This window comes from Zosterops lateralis (genome assembly GCF_965231275.1).
Source record: "Zosterops lateralis genome assembly, chromosome: 4".
Classification (NCBI taxonomy): Eukaryota; Metazoa; Chordata; class Aves; order Passeriformes; family Zosteropidae; genus Zosterops; species Zosterops lateralis.
The window spans coordinates 40147329-40161960 of record NC_139765.1 but is presented as its reverse complement, the minus strand read 5'-3'; the positions used below and the strand labels follow the sequence as shown (position 1 = coordinate 40161960).

At 39.0% G+C, this 14632-nt stretch overlaps 1 protein-coding gene across 10 annotated transcripts in view; it reads right to left on the bottom strand.

Annotated features, from left to right (window-relative positions):
- The window catches only part of GRIP1 (glutamate receptor interacting protein 1), a gene marked incomplete at its 5' end in the record, with an annotated part of 314511 nt that overhangs the window by 62085 nt on the left and 237794 nt on the right, over positions 1–14632 (bottom strand). For all 10 annotated transcript variants that reach the window (XM_083859440.1, XM_083859441.1, XM_083859436.1 and 7 more), the window contains 3 exons: positions 10154–10299; positions 11645–11720; positions 12574–12657. In XM_083859440.1, coding sequence (XP_083715566.1) covers positions 10154–10299; positions 11645–11720; positions 12574–12657 — 306 coding nt within the window. The remainder of the gene's footprint in view (positions 1–10153; positions 10300–11644; positions 11721–12573; positions 12658–14632) is intronic.

The following is a 14632-nucleotide window of genomic DNA, read 5'->3' as shown; positions in this document are numbered from 1 at the left end:
CTCACAACCCAACTGTGTGAGTGTAGTTCTTTCATGTCCATCTAGTGACAATGCACCTCTGCACTCTGAATTTGAGTACTGCAGCTACCTGCTTAATTTTTTTTCAGACAAGCACAAGCCAGGATACTTCATCATCCTGTTGTTATCATAGTCTCTGTTGACCAGCCTGCTAAATTAACAGAGAAGCCAACTTACTTCCAGCTGACCAGAGGTATGAGCATGTGGTAGAGATGCCAATTCTCTTTCATGATGCATTTCATAGTGTTTCTGAATAGCTTTCATGTGAAGTGGAAGGATTTGATCAATCCTTTATTTCCCGTCTTTTACTAAGTGTCTGTGAGGGCTATTTGTTCCTTTGCTCTGCTTTCATGAAGCCTGGATGGTGGACAGGAGAGATTACTACAAGAATCTTCTCCTTCCATCATTTGTCTTTAATTACTTATAAAACAAAAATAGCAAGAAACAAGAAACAAAATAGCACATTTTTAAGAGGTAGTGACTGCTGCCATTTATGGCTCTAAGCCCTTGAATTAGCATCTAAAATATTGAGACCATGCGCTTTGTAGATACTAACACAGATTATCAAGGGTCGCCTTTAGTGAATGCCCATCGCAAAATACATTTGATATTTCAGATTGATTTCTTATAATTGTAGACTATTTGGATTAACTGCATACAAATACAGGTTTCACCTTCCTGACAAGTCTTTGAAGACAAATTTTTCCATTACTTTCAGAACTCTGTAAGTAAAATGGAGTATTTTCATACATGAAGTGGAACTCCTCCCCCTTCCTAGTTATTTAGGACAATTAAATTCTACTTCTTGTTTTTGGTTTCAGGGACATCTCATTTCACCTTTACAGTTTTTTTCTCCCATACAAAGCAATGTTTATTAAGCTGCTTTTAATGAGGTCATAGTTTCAAAAGCACTTGAGATAAATTTTAATTGGACCTGTTGGAGTAATTTGTAACTTATATGGTTCAGCTAAACTCCTTTTATTTCTCTTTAGGGATGATCAAGAAGTTTGTAAAGAAAGAAATACCTGTAAGATTTATGAAATCCTTGTAAAACATGACAACTCCTCCCTTCTGCACTCACTTACTAGCAAGATGGCTATTAAGCTGCAGCAGCAAATCACAACCAGACAGAGAAAAGATACCAGGCAAATACACTTGGGAATCATGGAAATCATACTTTTCTGATGAAAAATTTTGGTTTTAATTGCTTGTAACTTACAACTTGGCCACTGCACAAATATTTGATGTGATTTTTTTCTTACAATGGTTACCTTTCTCGGACTGTACTTTTTTCTCTCCCCTTATTTTTTTTAGCTGAAACAGGTCATTAGGAAAAGCCATAGTTTGCCGCACCTACTCTGCCCCTCCCCCTGAAAATGCTATAGGGTTTATAAAGAAAATTCCTGTTCCTTATGTGTCTTCTCTACCTGACAGATCTGACACTGGGAATCAATAGGTAAGAGGAGGGGAGAGAAGGACTTTTTGGGCAAGAAGGGGAGGAACTGAGGTGAGTGGGTTATTGATCTGTAAAGAAGCTGCAGAACAAGAAACTTGGGAATGGTTTGCTAAGAGATAGGGACAAGAGAAAGGACTAAAGAAGGACAGGCACGTAAACTGCAAAAGGCCTTTAAAAGAGGGAAATCAGAAGTGTGAGAGAAATGTGTTGGAAAATTACCTAAGCCTTACTTGGCAAAAGATAGCAGAAAAAACTGGGTTGTAAGGAGAGGGAATAACATGTTGGGGATTTAGGGCCTTCTAGAAAAGACAATTCAAACTAGGTCAGTAGAGAAAGGGAAGAAGACAGTAATGCAGCTCAGAACCAGGATAAGAACAATGAATGGAGGAAAGAAGCATCATGCCTCCATGAAATAGACAGGAAGGAACCCTGGGATCCAGAATCCTTGCAGTTGTGCACTTTCAGCAAGCACCTTCAAAACCCTGCAGTCATGTGTGTGTATCAAGACTTTTCTGGTCTCCAGAAATCAATCACATGTGCACTGTGCTGGGCAGCTGGTCTGACAGCCCTGCCAACAGTGAGCAGGCTGGTGGGCTTAGTGGCTCTCACTCTTTTGAGGAACTATTCCAATACGGATGTCAGAAGTTTGAAATTTTTCTGACAGAGAAACCCAAGTAATGGTACATAAAAATGTGTCACCGCTGTTAAGGATCTAAGCTTACACAGGAACTGGTAAATGACAAACTGAGAGTTGCTTATGCAACCCAGGAGTACCATTTACTGGAAGGAAAAATCTGTTTTCTTATAAGGCCCCATTCCACAGCTCTTTCACTGCTCAGTAGTCCTCACAATGAAACAAATGTCCTACCTGTAGGTGAAAGCACCATAAATTTTGAGGAGCTAGCAGTGAATGAATTGGGTAGGAGGTGTGTAAGGCATAATGAGGGAGCTTCAAGGAAAAGAAGGTTATGGAGGGAACACCTCACTACTGCTTTTAAGTATCAGATTATATCAAAATTTCTGTAAAGTCTGAAAGGGACCAACAGCATTGGTCACCAATTGCAAGCAATTTTTTTATTTCACTATCACAGCCAGCAGCTGTATCTCTTGATCACACGAAAAACTGATCAATCAAGAACTGGATTTTGAATTTCCATTTGAATTTGAATCCAGCCAAAAAAGCTGCATTTTTTTAATCATAATGCCTACTTACCTTAGGTTTCTATGCTACCCCATTTATCTCAAGAGGTGTTTGAAAAGGTATTGGTACTTCCTTTAAAGAAGATTAGCAGAGTAGATTAAAGTAGGTAAGGAAGCAGGAGTTCAAGACAAACTGATCAGTATCAATCATCTTACAGGCTCATTATGAGACTAAGTGAAGCCTGCACATCATATTTAGTAGCAGCATGAGAAACAAAAGGTTAAAAGGCATAACCCATTCTTCCTATTGTAAAAGAGCAGTCCTGAAAGCCAAAAAACTCAATACCAGAAAAAAATCACAAGCCTCAGGTTTCTCATGCCAAGGGTAAATCATATCCTACACTAGATGAAATCACAGGTTGAAAGAGACTTTAAAGATCACCTAGTTCCAGCCCACCTGCCATGAGCAGGCATTCCTTCCACTACATCAGGTTGCTCAGAGCCCCATCCAGCCTGGTCTTGGACACTTTCAGGGATGGGGCAGTAACAACTTCTCTGGGCTACCTGTTTCAGTGCCTCATGACCCCTAAGTGAAGGATTTTTTCCTTGTATCTAATCCAAACCTACTTTCTTTCAGTTTGAACCATTCTTCCTTGCCCTGTTACTACAAGCCCTTGTAACAAGCCTCTCTCCACCTTTCTCGTTGGCTCCCTGCAGGTACTGGAAGGCCACAATTAGGTCATCCCAAAACCTTCTGGTTTTCAGCTGAACAAACCCAACTCTCACAGCCTTCCCTCACAGGAGATGTGTTCCATCCCTCTGATCATCTTGGTGGCCTCCTCTGGGCTCAATCCAACAGGCCAATGTCCTGTGCTGGGACCCCAGAGGAGGATGCAGTGCTCCAGGTGGGGTGTCACCAGAGCAGAGCAGAGGGGCAGAATCCCCTCTCTGGCCCTGCTGGCCACACTGCTCTGGATGCAGCCCCAGGACACGTTTGGCTCTCTGCTGTGAGTGCCCATGGCTGGGTTGTGTCCAGCCTCTCCTCCACCAGCACCCCCAAGTCCTTCTCAGCAGGGCTGCTCTCCATCTGTTCATCCCCAGCCTGTGTTGGTACCAGGGTTTGTTCCGATCCAGGTGCAGCACTTGTACCTGGCCTTGTTCAACCTCATGAGATTCCCTCAGGCCTAGTTCTCAAGCTTGTCCAGGTCACTCTGGATGGCATCCTGTGCTTCAGGTGTGTCAACTGCACCACTCAGCTTGGTGTCACCTGCCAGTTTGCTGAGGGTTCACTCGATCCCTTTGTCTGTGTTATTAATGAAGGTATTAGATAACACTGATCCTCTGAGGGACATCACTTGTCACTGATGCCCATTGGGATTTCAAGTCATTAACCACTATCCTCTGGATGTGACTGTCCAATCAATTCCTTATCCCTCTAATAACAGTCCATCCGCTGAATCCATTTCTCTCCAGTTTAGAGCAAAAGATGTTGCGGGAGACCATATCAAAAGCTTTACAGAAGCCCAGAGAGATGACATCTGTACCCCTTCCCCTGTCCACTGATATAGTTACTCCATCACAGAAGCCCAACAAGTTGGTCAGGCAGGAGTTGCCCTTGGTGAAGCCGTGCTGGCTGTCTTGAACCACCTCCCTATGCCTTACCACAGCTTGCTAGCACTACAAAGAGAAAAGTTATTTATTGTATTTATCTATGGCTGACTGTTTAATCAGTTTATACTGGTGTCCCTGATACAGGCATCTGGCACCGACAGCAGAACATGCTGTGTGTTTGATAAACAAATAAACAGCACAGTAAGATGAGACTAATGTGCCACAGCACATAGATTTAAGTATCTGCTCAGTGAACGTGAATCACTCATTAGCCCCCATGAGAGACAAAAAATTCCCATGTGTTTTACCTAGTGACACATCTGTGAGTGGGTATTTCTGGAACTGTTAGAGTTATGTCTGTATCATCTTCTGCTGTAAGAAAGATCCACTACATATGGAATGACCTTGGGACTCAGGTTTTCTCCTTGAGATCTGCATATTGCCTGAAGCACTCAAACTGTGGCAGGATTAAGGCCTCAGGAAAAAACACCAGGAAATTAATAACTTTGCATTTAGACAAGGATCTGGGCAGTGCCTTCAATAAGCCCAGTGCCTTCAATAAGCCTGTGGTCACACACAGGAGACAGAAATAAAATTCAAAATGAATAGCTGCATAAAAAGGTTATTATCTCTCCTGTGACTGTACTGCATGCACACCTCTCTAGACAGCGGCTGAGCAGACAGTCTCAGTTCTGACATTTCCCATGTGGAACACTCAACATTTTGACTTCTAGCATTGTCTTGTAACATAACTTCTGTATGTGTTTGTGTAGCAGTATTTAAAAGAGTAATGTTTCAACTAATACAGCTATTATGACCTTTGTTTTGCACATGAATTTTCATTCTCTCTCTGAAGCAACATAAGACAAGAAAACTTCTTCAAAGTCTTAAGCAACTAATTAATAGTTAGAATTTCCAGGGATCTAAATCTATTGCCCTGTGATAGCCAGGAGACTTGCAGTTGCAGTCAAATGCTAGAGTATGCTACCTATCTGCTCTGTCAGAACCCTATATGAAACAAAGGAAAAGTCAATTTTAAGTTTATAAAGCAACAGAAGAAAAAGGCAGCATGGAATCCTACGTTCCTGACTTTACTTCACCTTTCAAAGTCTTGCAACACTTGTAAGGCTCATGAAGATCTTAAGTCAGTCCTTGCAATCTCTGGGCCTCCTGTTCCTTTGGGCTTGTACAATCTCTAGCTTTTAAGGGTCTCCGCAGCCCTGGATGCACTTGAGTGATACTGCTTTATGAAACTTAAGAGTCAGCCCATGAGCTCTTTTTCTCCTCTATTCCTCGCCTTCCACAAAATACTGAAAGTCTATACTATACCACAGATTATCTCACCTGATCTTTAAACTGTGCAAATTTTCTCTCCCTAATGCTCTTCTTGTCAGGCAGAATTGCTAAAAGGTGAGGCAGATTATTTTAAATATGCTTTCATAGGAACATTAGAGCATTAATTACTTCGTTCATTAATTAGCTTATTTTAATGGCTGAACTTAAAGAGGCAAAAGCCTTGGATGAGGCTGGCAAAAAGATTTACTAGCAGATGTCTGCATCAATAATTCCCTTTCTGGAAAGTTCTATTAGTGTAAAACACCGAGTTCAGACAATAGAGGGCGTTGCTCTAGTTAAAATCAAGTGGTTCTGTGTCAGGGTGACTCTGGTAGACTTGCAACAGAAAACAAACTGACTATTTCTGTTTTGCAGAGCAAGCTTACAGGGTGCCACATTCCAGCAAATCTATTCTGGTTCAAATAAGAGCAAGAACTGTTAAAGAAGCCAGAGAAACGTATGGAATTTGGAAGCACAATATGTTCCTTCACTCCTGAACATCACAGCGTGGTTTGAACTAACAAACAACCATTGAAGAGATTAGAGAGAAAGATGTTGTGTCTCACAGTGCAAGCAACTAAAAAAAGCTTCCTTCTGTGTCAAAATTCTGGCAAAAGCTCTTAGTTTTGTTTAACTACAGCATCCTTGATTCAAAGATTGCCCCAGCATCAGCATCCAAAACTTAAAAAGTAGGTTGCTCAAAACATCATCAGCAGCTATTTATGAACTAGAGTTACATAAAAATGGCCAGAATTTAAACTCAAGGTAGTCATTACCTTTGAACTTGTCTGATTGTTCCCTTTCAGAGAAAATATAGAAAGTTACCCAAGCAGACACAACCCCAATTATAGACACAACCCAGAGCCCAGTGGCATCATGACAGATCTTTGAAAACCTGAAGGGAAACTGCATCTCCTCAGCTTCAATATACTGATAAACTTTTGTCTTGTTTTAGACAGACTATGAATCTTTGTTTGTAGCTTGTTATTAGTGCTGCATTCTAGCTGTGAGCAGTTAATGATGATACTTCATCTGACACTGCCTAGTAGTGAGAATTTCAGTCTCCCCAACCTGACTTTATAGCTTGGAATTAGTACTTTCTATTTGATTGCTACAGAAGAGGATTCAGGTTGCAAAATTATCTTGACAGTAGCAGCAAGTCACTGCTAGCTACCACTTTGCCTCTACTTCTCTTCTTCCTCAAAATGAGGATGCAGGTGAAATCATAGGGCCCAGAGAGCTGTACTATACTCTCCCACCACAGATGAAAATAGGGGATCCACATGACCAGAAAGCTTGGACACTTATGGTGTAAGGATTACAGAGAAAAGTAATAAAGCCCACAAAGATCATGTTACATCTACACAATTTTGTGTAGAGTGAGTCATCATATCTATGTCCTTTGCAAACACTGAAGTGCAGCATTATTAAAGCATTACAAAATTAAAAAATAAATCAAAATCAACAAGAAAGGTAAGCAATCACAGTACTTCAAGACTGGAGAATGTGTTTTGGAAAACAGAAAGACATTTGGAAGACTGCACCTTCCACAACTTCAAATGTAACTTTTATCACATTAAAAAAATACTTTCTCAGAAATTTGGTTTTCCAATTTTCTTCAGGGATTATCTTCGTATTTTCAAACTCCTACTGTGTCAAAGTCTCTTTGAAACTACACAGCAGTTTACTCCACACACCAAGCTGGGAATATTTTCAGCAGTTTCTAAAAAAAAAAAAAAAAAAAAAAAAAAAAAAAAAAAAAAAAAAAATCTCTTCCAAAACGCTGAATTGACAAGTTTATCTCTTAGGACCCAGCTGAGCAGGAGACTTCAGGATGTACTTAAGCAAGCACAGGTGTAACCCCAAAGAGTTCAACAAGAATAGCCACATCTCTTACATTATATACACACTTGATTACCCTGCACAGAACCACTCGATGCTTTCTTTACTCCATTTTGTCTAGGGTCCAGAAACAATAAAATCTACAAGCTTCCCAAGTGACCTCTTGAAGACTTCAGCTGGAAGAACTAAACTTTGAGAAATACAGCACTTTTGAAACAGCTTATGCTTACAGGAGTAAGAAAAGTCAGTTACACACTACAGGACTGTAGTTGAAAAATAGTTCAGGATTATTTTTTTCATCTAGTAAAACCATTTCAAATCAAGTTCCAATTTCATGCTATCAGAATGTATTTTATGGCTCTTTCCAGTTCTGGCCACATGCAATGCTACTTTACAGAATATTACCATCCACTAACAGAAAAGAAGGTATTAAAGCAAATAGTGCTACAATTATATCTCTAGGAATAATATATTCTACTGACAGCTTATTCCAGGAGAGCCCTACAGAATACACTAGACTTCTGTGTAGCTTTTGGATTGTTTCTGTCCCCTCCAAGCAAGCTAACATACTAGTCTATTTTCAAACATCAGTTATCCATAAGTCACCTTACCCAATACTCTTCCCTTTGTTTTAGCCTATTTTCAAATTCACATCAACCCTTAGATAGCATTACAAACAGTTTATGGGTAACATACGAGTTGGGAAATAGAGTAACATTTCTGTAACCCTCTTTGTGACTCATGTTCTCTCTTTTACGTTACCCCCAACTTTGACTTTCCTGCTCTTGAGCAGAACTAAGAAAAGATTCAAATCAGCAAAGGTTTCCTGCCAGGATTCAATGGATCAGGATGAACGATTTTCAGCCTTTGCACCACGGTCATAACATAACTGCACAAGAGAGCTTCCCAACAAAATCTTTTGTTCACATCACTGCTAAAATGCTATGCAGGGCACACAAATTGGAAAAAACTCAAAACCTACTGGGGGCTAGGTAATATCGAAAAAAATCACAATTCATTAGAAAGGCAGTCTGCTGGTTCCCTCCTTATTTCTTCTTTCAGACTCTGCTGGACCAGCATCCCATACATTTCCCAGTGTTTGATTTCCCTTTCCTTCTTTCTTTTTGAATCCACAAGACTCAGGTTCTTCTACCTCCTTTAATTTCTGTTGGATAACACATTAATTGCCAGGAAGGCAAAAATGATAAATCCAGATTTGGTGCTGAGAACAAAAGAGAGTTTATTCAGAGAGAAAATGACATGAAGAGACTGACTGGTAGGTGCTGCCTTTAGAGTTAAGAAATTTCAAGCCTGAAATTTCCAACTAAGTTCTGCATCCTCCTAAACTGAGCTCTATCCAGATAGTACTGAAAAGAAGTTTTCTGCCTTGAACAAGTTGAAATTTAGGACACAACATAGTATTTAATCATATGGTCTCCCCCTTACATAAACCTGCAAAGATTTCTAAAAGATCCTCAGTGAAATGGAGGCTGCTCTCCCCTTGAGGTACACAAGGAAAATGGGGAAGGGAGTTTTCTCTAAAATGAAAGTTTGCTGGTAACTTTGTCTAAAGCCAAGGGTTTATTTTAGAAAAAGTGGAGCAGAAAGAATATTGATTCAACTGTGATGATAGACAGGGTTTGGTCATCCACCGTCTTACCAAGAAAAAGAAAAAACAAATGAAAACACCTAAATTCTAGTTGTCCTCAGAAGCTAGAGCTCATCTGAGCTGTTTCCACCTTTCTGGACATGAATCTGTACAACTGTCCATCAGGCCTGCCAGACACTACACAAACCTGCCACTTCAATTCTTGACAGTTAAGTAAACAGAGACATATATTGTAATAAAAAAAGAGAAATCTGTGTCTCAGAGAAGAATAAAGAGGGTTGTTCCAGAATAAGCAAATATCTGACATTATTCTTTTCAGTATTAATCTTTTCCAGGGCTTTGAAGTTTGACAGTGCTATTTCACAAATCCCTAGGAGGCTGCTTTACTGCTAGGCTAGCAGCCTGACTGTGGAACTGAGCAGAAAAAGAAGTGAAAAATCCCCAAACAGACAAGAAATATTTCAGTCTGACTGGTGAGTACTTCTGTTCCTTGCTGCTATGAATTTTCTGTGTCTTCAAAAAAATTGAGGGGATATGACACTTTCCAAAACAAATGGAAACAAATCAATTCCAAATCTCTTGTTAAATATCATTTGGTCTACTTGACTCCCCCAAAAAATCTTCCATATTTTCAGTGAGTTCAATCAAAGTTTGTATAACATCTAACCTCATTTTTCAAGCCATGATTTGCTACCTCTGTATTTCTTAACAAATTTTCTTTTCCCTATTCTTTTCTTTGTGGAAGTCTTGTGACTTTTTAATTATGTCTCGTCCGACTAGCACCACTGGCAAAAGGCAAAAGAATTCTTGTTAGATCAAGTATTCCCCTCTTTCATGTGACACAGAAATGCTTACACTTCATTAACCTTTATTATAAACTAGTCACTGGAAAAGTTACTTTGCTAGAATCCACACTATGGTTTCAGCCTACAAACCACGGAATGTCAGAATGCTAAATTACAGTAAAATACTGCTCACCTCCTTATGAACCCAAGATTAATGATACGATGCAGAAGGGAATAGCAGTGCTACTAGAAGCATAACAGGTCACAATCACTTCTAAAATAGCTCATGGAGAACAGGCAGTGAAATACCACAGAAGGCTCCCAGTATTACAGCCCCACTTCTGTCTCACAACCTACCCATCACCGAGACATCATATTCAACCAGCAGAGTTGCCTCCTGTCCGCATTGTTTGAGAATACTCATGGCTTCAGCATGTGTCGTTCCCAACAGTCGGATCCCATCAACACTCAGCAGCCTGTCCCCAGGTTTGATTGTGCCCTCTCTGAAGGGAGAATAAAGGAATGGTCTTTGTTAGTGTAAGATAAATTGATTTGGAGATAATACCATTTTTATGCAAAGCGCTTCTCTTGCACCCTCCCTGACATCCATCCCTCTTGTGTTAACACTTAACATTTACTTTGACAGTGAGAATGATCAGAGGGCGCAGTGGAAAGGAAATCGCTTTAATTGGAAAGTCAGTGACTGGAAAACAGCTTACCACACAGTGAAATAATCAAGTCAGGTTAAATTGCAACTAAGTATAGCTTCTGCTCAACATATGCTTTCTTTCTGCCTTCTCCACACAACTCCTTTTTCATACATACATACATAAACACATCCTCCTCCAATATTTTCTTAAAAATAAACACGAGGTGCAAACAACATGGGTGCTGAAACAGATTGAAAATATGAATGTCCATTTATTGATTTTCTTTAAAAATATCTTTTACTTGCATAATTCCATTTTTCCTTTCTTCCTACCTGAAAGTAATTCAGCTCTAAATCTAAAATGCGGTTCTCCTAGATATATCTCATAACCTATTCAGAATTATAATAGAAAATGAAATACTAACACTGTCAGCTTAAGAATCACAGAGAAAAACAAGGAAACGAGGGGATGAGGGAGAGAAAAAAGAAATGTCCTTTTGAAACATTTTCTTCTCAGTTAATGTTTCCCAGGTCAAAAATGTCAGCATAGGCTACCGATATCAATCTGCTTCAAAAAACTGCCCTTTGATTTCTTTAATAGTTTAAGGACACAAATGCCATTTTTGAAAATACAGTTTGTACATAAAAATAAAGTGAATATTCTTTCTTTATATATAGATATATATATATATATACAAAATGGTATTATATACAAATAGGGCCAAAACATAAATCTATACTCAGAGGCTTTCTAGGTGTGACCTCACATGCTGATATGTACAAACATCTTAACAGAATAATACAACACTCAAACTTGTCACAGTATTATTATTCCGAACTGGAAGAGAAAAAGATTGTGATGTTAGAGTACAAAAAGCATAATTAAGAGCTACCTCAGTTGTCTGAAGAATTCAAAAAAATGTGCTCTGAACTGTTGCAGGAATTTATTCTAATTATTTTAGGTGCAAGATTCTAAATTAAAGTTCACACACACCATAACGCACTGAGCCTCTGTGGTTCCCCATTGCTATTGCTCCAGTTGTTATTATTTCTATTACAGCAATTAAAGACAAACCCATGAATTTCAAAGGGCTGTGTTTAAATGCATCTATTTCACACAAAATCTTAACTTCTGTCCCAAATAATTCACCTTTCTCCATTTCTCTTTCACATGAACTCCAGAGAAAGATGAATTGTACCTGTCAGCAGGCCCTCCAGGTCTGACACATGTTATTACAACAGGACGAGATTTATTTCTGTCATCGTGCGCTCCACCTAAAAAGGAAAAAGTCAGAGAGGGTATACCTTCATTTTATGCTTTTTATGAAAGCTCATTTCCAAAAGGTAAGCCTACATCTTATAGCATGCACCTTCACAGATGGTCTAAGAAGACCAAAAAATGGCCAAGCCATTAATATGACCCTCCACTGAATTTTACCTAAATAAAATCACCTTATTCTATGTACAGATACATTTTTAAAAACATTTCTGTGGAGGGTTTCTTACTAAATGTGTTTGTTTTTTTCTTAGAACTTTTACTCTGAAAATGTGAACACATTGTTCTGCAATGTTTGCAGCACAGAGAAAAAAACCCCTGTACTTTATGTATATTCAGAATAATAATTCAGAATAACCAAGAAATTTATGTATTAAATAAAAAAGACATTTTCCCTGAAGAAAGTAAAAATTCATTATTGGGGTATATTAATTAACAGCTGCATCTTTTCTTCTGTTCTCCAAGTCAGTGATAATATTTTAGTTGTACAATTCAGACTACCAGCAGTATTAATCAAATTTCATGCCTAATATACGCAAGTACTACATATAAATCTTTTTTTTTTTTTTAAGAACTGTGATCTTCCTAGTTATTTCAGTGGTAGCAGAATCTGGTCTTATGTGACCAGAGTTTGTATGTTTCCTTGGCATAGTTGATTACTTAAGGTTCTTCCATAAACAAAAATTAAAGCGGCTCATAAATGCAATACATGAGGGTATGGAAAACGTAATATATTGATTTTTACAAACTGCAAACCATAAATCTTGACATACTTTTGAGTGCTTAAAAAACTTAGCACCTTTTTTTTTTTTTAACAAGAAAATACAGAGCTCACACTCAACAATAACTCACCTCTTATTACAAATCCAAAAGTGTTCCCCTCTTTATGTAAAGTAACTTCCACAGTTCTAAAGATGAGACCTGATCCTTGTACAGCTAAAAGAAAAATAATCCAAACCTTAATGGTTGTAATTTTCTAATTAGACATACAGATTTACACCTTTTCTAATTTAAGATAGCTATTGAGTCATAAAATTGGAAAGACTCAGTTACAGAACAGTCAGGCTGAAGACCTGTAATTAAAATAACTCATCTCATTTTTGAGAGAATTTTGGGCTACATATTTTGCAGAGTGACAATGTTTAGGAAAAAAGACACAGATGCATATAACAGGTGAGGAATGTGAGTCTTACTGTTTAAATTATGGCATAATTTTGCTTTTCTTATAGTTACAGAAGCGTGCTAGAAAATATGGAAATACACAGTGAGGCAAAAATGACATGAAATTCTTAAGAGTACCTATTGAGCTTGTTTAGCTATGAAAACATTTACTTCTGTCACTTAGGGAGAAAAAAATCAAGATTTTTGGGGTGTTTCTCTGATCTCAGGTTACTAGATTACAATGCATAATGAATTTCATTATCATAAGGATTTTGTTTTCTTTTTCAAAATGTAGCATGTTCCCTCATAATTGGTGAGTTAGTAGAAAAGTTCTTCGGCTTTTAGTTGAGTCAGTATTTTCTCAGGAAGTACTAAAGAATTGGTGTACAGCTGAACCAGGAGGTGAGAAGACTAATGCAGAGAGCAATGCATTTGGGTGTGATAATCCATTTTACAGAATTTGAAACCATTGCTGTTAAGAGACCAGAAGACAGTTTGCTGTTAGCTTTTACAGGAAAAACTATGGCAGGGTCTCAGAACTCTCTTTTCCAATGAGAAAAGGACTCTGTGCAAAATCACATGCACTCACACTTTCTACCTTCCAGTCAAATACTGAAAAGAGTATAAATATACATAAAATTAAAATAAAATCAAAACCAAACCAACCCAGCTCTGTAAAATACAGTGCGGCAGAACAAATGAAAACTTATGTCATTTAATGTTCCTGCCTGCAATAACCAGAGTTTTCCTGTCAGGATACCCTGAGGGGGCAATGGATGCCACAGGCTACCCTGTGTGTGTGCTGCCTATCATAAAAGGTACCAGGAAGAGCAGAGGGTCCTCAGTGCTCTCTGCCCCTTCCTCTCTCTCTCTCTCTCTCTGAGGACTCCCCTGCTCACAACTCACTCAAGTGTTTATTTCCAGGAGATGTACTGTATGTAATGTAATTTTGTGAGTTTTTCAGTCCCTATTAAAAAAGTTACTGCAGGGAACCAGGAGAACCACCCAGTGAAATGACATAAACCTCATTTCCTTAGGAAAACAGGTGAAAGATGGCCCTCCAGAGCACTTCTCTGTGCTGTAGTAATGCTTGCTACAGCTCAAAGATCACAACTGTGTTATGGAGTCCATGTGGTCGTTTTCTTTTCAGTTAGAAACATTTTACTGACTAAAAAAAATTAATTATGAGGAGAAGAAACTATTGCCTTCATTCCTATTGACAGAAAGTGGCCTTGAGTGTAGTTCATGATGAATCCACACTTCCCCATTGGTTTGGAGCCTGTAACCTCCACCAGGAAGAGATAAAACCTGCAGTTCAGCAGTGAGGAATAGCAGCAGCATCCTTCCACTTGGGAACAACCACGCAGGTGGCGGTCCTTGCACCCCAGCTTCAGCCTGCTGTGGGAAAAAACTCCTTAACCCTTGCCAACAGCAAAAGGCAGACGTGAGACAGGCACTGCTCACCTTCCAGATTAAACACTCAGGTGGCTCGTACTGAAAATAGCAGCTGGATGCTCCTGCTGTGAACATTTCAGAGATGGAAGGAAGCACTAGGGAGTGGGATTACCAGTGCTCAGCCAAATTTAATCCATCATCATTAAGTGATTGACATTTCCTGGCTCTGAAACTATGACAGTCCTCTCTCTGAGGGAGCCAGCATGGGAACAACAGTAGAATTTCATTATGTATGGGGCCGGGAAGGAAGTGCCAGGACGTCTCCACATGAGAGTTTTCTTACTGGAAAACTTAC